At 37.1% G+C, this 9,817-nt stretch overlaps 1 protein-coding gene across 3 annotated transcripts in view; it reads right to left on the bottom strand.

The window, feature by feature from the left end:
• LOC110109382 (histone-lysine N-methyltransferase SUVR4) overlaps window positions 1-9,817 on the bottom strand; it is a gene marked incomplete at its 3' end in the record, with an annotated part of 36,227 nt that overhangs the window by 8,670 nt on the left and 17,740 nt on the right. For all 3 annotated transcript variants that reach the window (XM_020840425.2, XM_028693167.1, XM_020840428.2), the window contains 1 exon segment: window positions 9,443-9,708. In XM_020840425.2, coding sequence (XP_020696084.1) covers window positions 9,443-9,708 — 266 coding nt within the window.

Below are 9,817 nucleotides of genomic sequence, written 5' to 3'. Positions count from 1 at the left end.
GCCAAACACAGAGCAAATAAATCAATCAAATTTCAACCACCCCCCCCCCCATCCCTCTCTAATTCCCTCTCAAATTATCCCCCAAATCTGTCATCACAAATTAGGAAACATCTCGTAATTAATCCCCTCCAAATAAGCCCTTTTTAATTAGGAAACATCTTCTAATTAATCCCTACAAAATCATAATTTAAATTAGATCTCTTGCACTAAATAATTCCCTCTTAATTGTAATTAAAATTTTTCTAAATAATTCTCCTTTGATTAAAAACATTCCAAAGTAGCTTATTTTTTATCAGAAAACTTCTTAATTCCATCACAATCAAATCGGACGGTCCATCAATACTCCCCTCCCAAAGTGCCACTTTGTTCTTAAGGTGGAACGAAGGAACTACTGCTGAAGCACTGCACTAAAAGCACTGGAATAAAAAATGGATTGTCATTGGGTCGAATGATCCCTGCCTCAAGCAAACATCTCTCTGATCAATCTTTCGATCTCATCCTTCCAAGATTAGGAAGAATAGTACATATGAACACTAATATATGAGACTCCTTTCAAAATAATAATCTGATTTTCCTATGGAGGAGGAAAATTCTGAGCTGGCTGGAACACCTCTCGATACTAGTGTAAAAATGGCTGAACTATGTATGGTGCTTCTATCTTTCCCTCATCTTCTTCTCCTCCCAAAATATGCAGCTCAGCAAAAAAATCCCACCCCTTTACCTTTTCCCCTCCTGGAAGTGGTTCCAATGGTGACATCTCCTTTTCTTCCCTCAAAATTTTCACCTCCCGATCATCCCTTAACGAACTCCTCCCGATCTCCTTTCCCTTAGATTCGGCCAAGGGAATCCCGATCAAATCTTGATTAGGTTTAGCAATCAAAACAACTAGTGGAGTTTTAGATTGCATCTCCATGAGCTTCCTTAACATCTCCTCCACCCTTCTCAATCGGTTTTCCATAGATATAAGCCTTCCATGGTTAAGAAATTACACTCCACATCGGATTTGATTTACTCCATCTTCCTTTCCAACGCCAACACCTTTGCTACCACAGGTCCCAAAAAAGTGCTATGATACTAATTTGATACGCCTCGATATCAAAAATAGCGAATGAACAAAAAAAAATTCAACAAACAACAGATTTTTTATTTATTGATAAACCTAGAAATATGCAAAAACAAGATACAATTGTCCTCTTTTGAGAGGAGGACCTCTCACAAATCTAGATGCCGCTAGAATCCTTTACAAAATTCATAAACAACAATCACTCACAAAATTCTGCATACAAAACATAATATAAACTTATAGCAAACAATAAATAACAAATTTCAAAATAGCCCTCCCCAATTCCATCTTAAATCATTCCCCCAAATCAGCCCCAAATCTGTCATCTCCAATTAGGGAATATCCCCTAATTAATTCTGTCAAATCAGCCTCCAAATCAACACTTTTTAATTAAGAAACATCTCCTAATTAATCCACAGCAAATAATAATTCAAATTAGATCTCTTTCCCTCCCAATTGTAATTAAAATTTTCCTAAATAATTCTCCTTTGATTAAGAACATTCCTAAATAGCTTCTTCTTGATAGAAAACTTCCTTATTCTCCCTAATCAAATCGGCCGATTCATCAATCACATCAATGGTTTTCATGGTAGATCTCTAGAAATATTCACAAATGTCAATAAAAATATGAATTGAACATTGAAAAGTAGAGATTTAATATTGCAAACTTATCTTTCGATTAACGTTATATCTTGGCTTTGTTGAGCTAATCGAAGTTTGACAATTACTTTTGGTTTTGAGATAGATTTGATCCAATGATTAGGAATCAAATTTAAATTTTCTTAGCTCGATACAATAGCTTATTGAGCTAATGGAGATTATCATCACTTCAACACTTTATGGTTAATAAACTTAATGATGATGATTACATCTAGACAGTTTTGAGATTTGAATGTAGAGTTTTTTCTATCACAAGCTTTGTGTTTTGACGGACTTTGCAAAATAGTTGACTTGATTTATCTCTTGCAAAAGATACAAGAAAATCAAACATGCCTTTTGTTATATGTTTTTGCATTAGTAGACTTAAAGAAGGATACTTGTCAATAATCTAACCCTTAGAATTTGTTTTAGGTCAATGGTAAACACTTGTCAGACTAAACTTAAACCAATAGTCTGTCCATCATCCACAGTAGTTTGACAGAGTGTCAAATTTAACAATAATCTCAATTAAAAAAATGACAATATATTGTTGAACATATTATTATGTTCACTTTCAAATAAGCTTTCACCAATAAGAATGTGAGACATATCATCTAAAAAAACAAGAGAAAAATTTATCATGCTCAGTTTATAGCAACAATCAACCCATCATCTACAGTAGTTTGACGATGTGAAAATTTTAAGAATAAACTCAACTAGAAAAAAGATAATGTATTATTGAGCATATTTTAATGATCTATCTCAACCAATATCTTGCCAATAATATGTGAGATGTGTCCTCCAATCGATAGTTTTACAACAAAATGAAAGCACAAATAAAAGATTATGATCGAGGTCCTATGATCGGGTTATGATTGGGGCCCTTTGACTGGGTGATTTTGTAAAAAAATTGCATTATTAAATTATAATCATAGTGAGAGTCCATAAATTCCCAATATCTTAAAAACATGTTGTGTAGTGAATCATGTAGTATACTTGATAGGACACAATGCCCTCTGTTAGCTAAGTTCGACTTAAGATTATCCCTTTTAATAAACATCCATCCTAGGTCTAAAGTAAACATGGAAATGCGAAAATTTTATTTTTTAGAATAAGGGGACATGTTTGAAGGTTTGGTCCTTCAAAACCTCGAGGAATACTTAAAACACTCTAATGGCTAAATAATGAAAATTTAGAGTAAAAACTCAATAATAGTCCCCTGACTATTGATAAATACTCAATTTAGTCCCTGAATTTTGCGCTGCCCTAATTTATTCCCTCAACTATTAAAATTATCTAATTTGGTCCCTTTGTTAAATTTATCATTAAAATTGATGGAAGAAGTCGCAAGGCTTCACTTCTTTGTGTGTATTTTAGTGAAAATACTTTTTACCTCGTCTTCCCACTATAATAATGTTGACCTCCATACCAAAGAAGTAAAAATTTCTTTTCATACCTCAGTCGTGCTTATACGCAGATCCTGCTGAAATCCCAAACCTCTTGCGAAAATATTGCTACAGTGCCCCATACCTCTGTGAAAGGCGCCTTTTGCAGTCGACCTCACATGCTTTGCCTCGATTCTCCTCCATTCGTGTTAATAAAATTGACGACGAAATAAGGGTTTCGGTTCTTCGACCTCACGCACATGAATATCGCTCGTCTTCTTCGCCTCTTCCTTTCACAACCCCCTCCTACTCTAATCGAAACGAGATTCCTTTGATTCAACTCGTCTGTTAACCTCTATATAAAGAAGAAGAACAACAAAAACAACATCAAGCCTTTATCCCACTACGTGGGGTCGGCTACATGAATCCTTTTTCTCCATTGTGTCCTATTAAGGTCAAATTCTCGTTTAAATCTAATAAAGAAAGATCATTCCTAATATTTTCTAACCAAGCCTTTTTAGGTCTGCCTCTACCAAAAAAAGAAAAAGAAAATCCTAAAAACTAGACTCAAAACCCGCTTACCTCGTACAGATCGGCGCCATTTAAGTCGCATCCCACGATTTCTGCTTGAATCCCGCCTCGACTCTTCTCCCTTCATGTCATTAAAAAAAACTCAACCTCCCGTAAGCTCCGGTTTTTCCCCGCTCGTGAAACCTCCCACTTATTTCCTTCGCCTCTTCTGAGATCCCAACAAACCAAAGCCATCCAACCTCCTTCACGACATAAACTCCACTGCTCCTACCAAACCTACCTCTATAGCTCTCGAATCCCCTCAATCCCTAACACCAACCCGACATCCCTTCCTCTATACCCGGAAAGATCCCATCGATTCCCTACTCCAGGCCGAACTCAAGCACCGGAACTCCGCTTGCTTTCCTCTTGCCGACCTGATGCCTATATCTCCAGATTCTTTTGATCCACAGAGAGAGAGAGAGAGAGAGAGAGAGAGAAAGAGAGAGAGAGCATTCCTCTTCTCACGCAAAGACCCCAACTCTGTTCGACCAAGACTTGACCATCGCCCTTTCTGCCTTGTGACCGACCCTTGCCTCCCCTCCTAAGCCACGAACCAGAAGCCCCAACTCCTCTATACCATCCTCCAACCTGCTCCAAGACGAACGCAAGCCCATGTTGCCATATGTATATATCTCTATGTATCTGATTGACGACTAGCCTTAATCGAATGTTCTCTTGTGAGCGGGAGGGGTAATTAATTATAGGGGCTTGCGCCTATAGGAAACCAAAACTCAGATCATAAAGTCCTCGGAATATGAGGGCGAAATCTCTGGGTAGTGTCTTATCTACAAACCAAATCCGCCTTCCCAAAATTTACCCCCGGAACTTAATCCATTAAAACTACCCCGAAAAAGTAACGGGGGAAGGCTAAATTTTTGGAGCCCAAAAATTTTTGGTTGAATTTTCTAATTTTAAATATCAAATTACCCAAAATTCAAGCCTATGCTGCTACTATATGCCATATATACGTATATCTACATATTTGATCAACGACTAGCCTCAATCGAAAGTTCTCTCTCGTGAGCAGGAGGAGTAATTAACTATATGGGCATGCGCCTATAGGAAACCAGAACTCAGATCATAAAGTCCTTGCAAAATGAGGGTGAAATCTCTGGGTAGTGTCTTATCTACAAACCAACCCGCCTTCCTAAATTTATCTCAGAACTTAATCCGTTAAAACTCCCCCAAAAAAGTAACGGGGAGGTCGGGGCCAAACTTTCGGAGCCCGCACCGCCGCAACCTTCACCACCGAACTCCTCATGTTCACTGCCTTCTTCCTCTATTTAGCTGAAACCCCTCCACCTGTTGAAATCAGTCCATAACCGACACTTCTAACCCATCCTCACGACGTCACCTCTTCACCACAAGCTGAAGGCTTCACATGCCCAAGTCAACGGAAGTACCCATACCCATCGGTTGATTCGCAAGAACCTCTCTGTCGTACGCCTTTCCCAATCTGCTCCCTACTGAATCGAAGAACTCCACCCTAGCCGATGTCAGTAACCTTCCCAAGCAACCTGACGCCTTCGACCTTCCATGCTAGAACAATCCAACGCCAAGATTCCTGAAGCTGAGACCATCCGACCAATCTTCCTCAAGCTGCGCCACCTCCAACTCTTCAAGCCTTTACTCGATCACCTTCACAGAGTGTATTAGTGTATATTAATATTTCACTTACTGTATTACGGTTAATGCTAATATCACTTGTCATTATTAATACTAATTAGTTTTATTATTATTTAGTATTACTATTATTACTACTAAAAGTAAATATAGATATATAAAGAAAAAAAAAGCAAAATATAAAATAAGGAAGAAGTTTTAAAAAAATAAAAGAAGAGAAAAGAAAAATAAAAAAAGAGAAAAGTGCAAAAAAATAAGAGGGAAATTTGTGTTTTATGTATGTTTGAGCTTCATCACTGCCTCAACCTCGTCTCTACATTACACGGGTATAAATTTCTAACTCAAAAAATCCCGCACATGACGCTTGTGACGAGCTGGCGGAATTCCCTACGCGCTCACGTGGCACGGTGGGAGGAAAACCAATGTGATGCTCGCAAAGAGGCGGATAAGCCTCGAAGTGCTCACACAACGAGACGAGGATGAAAAATAAGTATCCTTAAGCTCTCACGTAGTGTAGCAGGGGAAAGAAAAATTGCACCGTCTTTTAAACAGGTACCCGAATATCCTTAAGCGCTCACATAGCATGATAGAGATTGAAGAAAATGCGACCGCAGTGTCATTCGACACCTACCTGAAGCGCTAACGTAGTGTGGAGGGAAAGGTTCTGTCTCTCGGGTTTTTCTCCTAAACGGCAAAGACGCCAAGAGCCTGCCGAAATTTGGACTGAATAGGGGACTTGTAAACTTGAACTTGAACTGGGTATGAACAAAATGGAACTCACACATTGAACAACGACGACTTGGACTCAAACGATTTGAACTTAAACTTGAACTAAATGTAGAAGTATTAAGTTTGCACAATAAAGAATCAAACTTTAATTTAATGATTGAATAATCACTTTAAAAAAATGAGTGTTAATTAATGAATTTGATTGTGCAAGCAAAAAATCAATGAATACATGATCAGTATGAAGATGAAAATATTGAATTACAATCATGATTATTCAGTCATTAAATTAAAGTGATCAAATGAAGGACTTATAAGGGGCAAAACAACAATACGGCTTGTTTATATGTGTCAATTAATGAAGTTGCGAACATAACTCGCTCACAAGCAATACGAAAGTTGTAAGGGACACCACCTGATTTCATGATAAGATAGGATGCCTTTGATGGATAACAAAACTTGCATATGGATGATAGCGATTGATTCACAATGTTCATCTCAATCATGCAATTAGTTGATCTGAGACGATTGCGATAGACATAGGGATTTATGATGAATGGAAAACAAGCTCTCAAGAGACATATAAGAAATGATAAAACAAAATTATCTCAGACCATTCAAGCAAATCAATATGCATGCAATGATCAAATGGAGAATGTGGTAATATGCCTACAACCAATAGCACGAAGTTTTCCCACAAGCATTCAAAAGCCTTCATGCCAAATAGGACAAAAATGTCGTAAAGACAATTATCACTAGGGAGCTTTCCGAAGTCACCTTCAAGGACAAAAGATCCATGATGTATATAACAAGCAAGCCACATATGGATGACAATAGAAGATGATGCAATAACATGCTCATAAGCAAAGCGCGGAGAATGTGCAATGCACACAATGTAACATCCACGAAGGAAGATAATTGATACAATCTGCATATGACCAGTGTCTCCTAATTGTAATCAACAACCCTTCAACTTCAAGAGAACACATCAATTATACAATCTGCATATGCACCGGCTCCCTAAAAGCAAGAGTAGATAATACATAGCAAAGTACAAATATCTACGGGGTTGTAGGAGATCGGTCATACGCATTACATGCTATATGCAAGCAAACACCAGATAATACGCAGTAGATACAAGCTCCTCCAGGCCGCTGAAGAATACCAATCGTGTACTCAACACATTACCGACAAACAAATACAAAAGGATTATGACAAACACAAGCTCCTACAAGCTGCTGTAGAAGATACGTCAAATATCCAAAAATGCCCCCGCACGTGCACTATGATATGTATACACCTAAATACAGAGAAGTGCACATGCAATCATGAACCTGTATGGGCCCCGACAAACATATTGTATTACACACGTGACATCTGAGGATGATGCATAGGTTAAAAAGTGAACTTAAGTTCAAGTCCAATTCCCCTCCTTGATAGGAAGGGAGTTAACATGGCTTGAACTAACAAACAAATATAAGGTCATGATATCGACCGGGATATTTATTTAATAGTTTATATTAGGCCTTCAAAGTTTATTAAATGAATGGTTAACTGCCAATGGCATAAAGCCTATAATGAACTTGATCTTTTGTTGACATGTAGACAAAATGGACAAGGTTAAACCCATAAATAAAATTCTCTATAAGTCACCCCGATGATAGCCGTGTTGAACGTAGATCTCAACCGGAGGGGTTACCTCCAAATATTGCAAATGCCTCCAAATGCTTCAAAATGCTCCCAAACACCCATGAAACTACAAAAATATCAAAGCTCAAAATATTTAAAATTGAAATCAATCATCAACGCTTAAGACAAAATCTATCTACCATTCGCAATAATTTGTCGAGGTAGACAAATTTGAACTCTTTGTCAATTAAGGTGAACTTAAAGTTGTCCCCTTAGGCAAATATCCACCCCATGTTTATAAGGTACCCTTGGACGACGCAACTCATGGCTGCTGACAAGGATCCTTCTGTCAAGTTGGGTCGACTACCTTCTATGACTAAGTAGACTAGGGATCATGATAGCCCGAGATGACGGAAGCATGGGATCTTGATCAGGTCCATCATCCATTCCCCCACCATTCGCTTTAATGCAAGATGGTGAAAATTTCAATTTTTAAATATCAAGTTTTCAAACAACCAAAACCATGATGCTACTATATGCCATATACTATGTGTCTTTACATATCTGATTAATTACTAGCCTTAATCGAAGGTTTTCTCTCGTTATATGGAAGGGTAATTAATTATAGGGGCTTGCACTATAGGAATTAGGAAACCAAAACTCATATTATAAAGTTCTCGCAAAATGAAGGTGAAATCTCTGGGCAGTGACTTATCTACAAATCCAATTTGCCTTCCCAATTTTTTTCCCGGAACCTAATCTGTTAAAACTCCCCCAAAAGAAAACAAGGAGGTTGGGGCGCAAATTTTTGGAGCCTACAAATACCTGTAGACGAAACTAGAGACTGATTGTGTGAGGGAGAAGACTTGCATTTGCAAGCATGATGATGTTCTACGAGTGAGAAAATGCATTGTGAGTAGGTCGTGAGCGAGATGCACCGCGAACGAGATGATGTGCTTTAATTTGATTTCCATAGACATCTTCTACTGAGAGTGATCGTGATCGATCACGATGAGCTTCGACATCCTGAGACGGAGATGGATTGCGATGTGTGACATAGAGACAGCTAGGTTTGTTTATCTTCTTAATATCCTTCGTTCATATGATTTTGATATTTTTGTTCTTAGAAGTTTTGATCTACAATGACTGTTTTGTTTCTAATTTGAGACATGTTGTTTATCTTTTAAAATCAAGTTTAGTTATTCTTGTTTAAACTGAAATCAATGGTGGAATATTGTTGATGTCTTTTTTTATATATCCTGAAAATAAGTTGGTGAAAGTTCTTTTGATTGCATATAAAGAGGATTCTTGTTGTTAAGATGTGAAGTTGTCATTTAGAGCTCTTAAAGTCTTTATCACATATTTAGTCAACAAAAATTGAACTATAGTTTTGATATTCCAGAAATTAATTTAAAGTTTTTTTAACAAATACCCTCATATTTGTTAAATACCTAAAATATCCTCATATTTAGCTTTGGAGTTTGTAGTACCTAAAATACTTTTATATTTAAATTTGGAGTTTAACTTTAACTCTTATTTTAGGCTTTAGGACTAAATTGGATCAATTTTAAATAGTTGAGAGACTAAATTGGAGCAATGCAAAACTCTAAAACTAAATTAGACATTTATCAATAATTGGGAGACTATTTTGAGCTTTTACTCCAAAAATTTATAAATACAACTAACTAATAAGGTTGGTCATGCATTAGAATATAAATTTAAGGAATACTACCTCTGAAACAAAAATAGAAAATTTTAACAAAATAAAGAATGCATGTAACATACAATGTAAAAGAAAATTTACCTATGATTGATAAATCTAGCAACATTCCCGTAAAACGTTGCATCTAAACAAAGTGCCTCTTCATCTTTCAGAACTTGTTCAGATCCCCAGTCTGCATCGAGTAGAACAGGATACGTATGCCTCATCTTGCCAGTCACAAGTAACTGGCGATCAAAAAGCTCCGTATTAGTAAGAATTTCACCAACATATTCACATATGAAAGCTCCCATAGGAAGTTCTTCAAGGGTACGGAGCCCCCATCCCTTGCCTTCTACAGTCCAAAACACCTGGTGGCAGAAAATGAGAAGGTTCAAGATTCACGTTAAATCATGCTATCAAACCCTACACATTAAATTGACTGTTTCTTGAAAAAAAAAAAAGGATAAAAATCTTAAA

This window comes from Dendrobium catenatum, unplaced genomic scaffold (genome assembly GCF_001605985.2).
Source record: "Dendrobium catenatum unplaced genomic scaffold, ASM160598v2 fragScaff_scaffold_231, whole genome shotgun sequence".
Classification (NCBI taxonomy): Eukaryota; Viridiplantae; Streptophyta; class Magnoliopsida; order Asparagales; family Orchidaceae; genus Dendrobium; species Dendrobium catenatum.
Note: the sequence above shows the minus strand (reverse complement) of the source record. Positions and strands in the feature narration are given on the sequence as shown.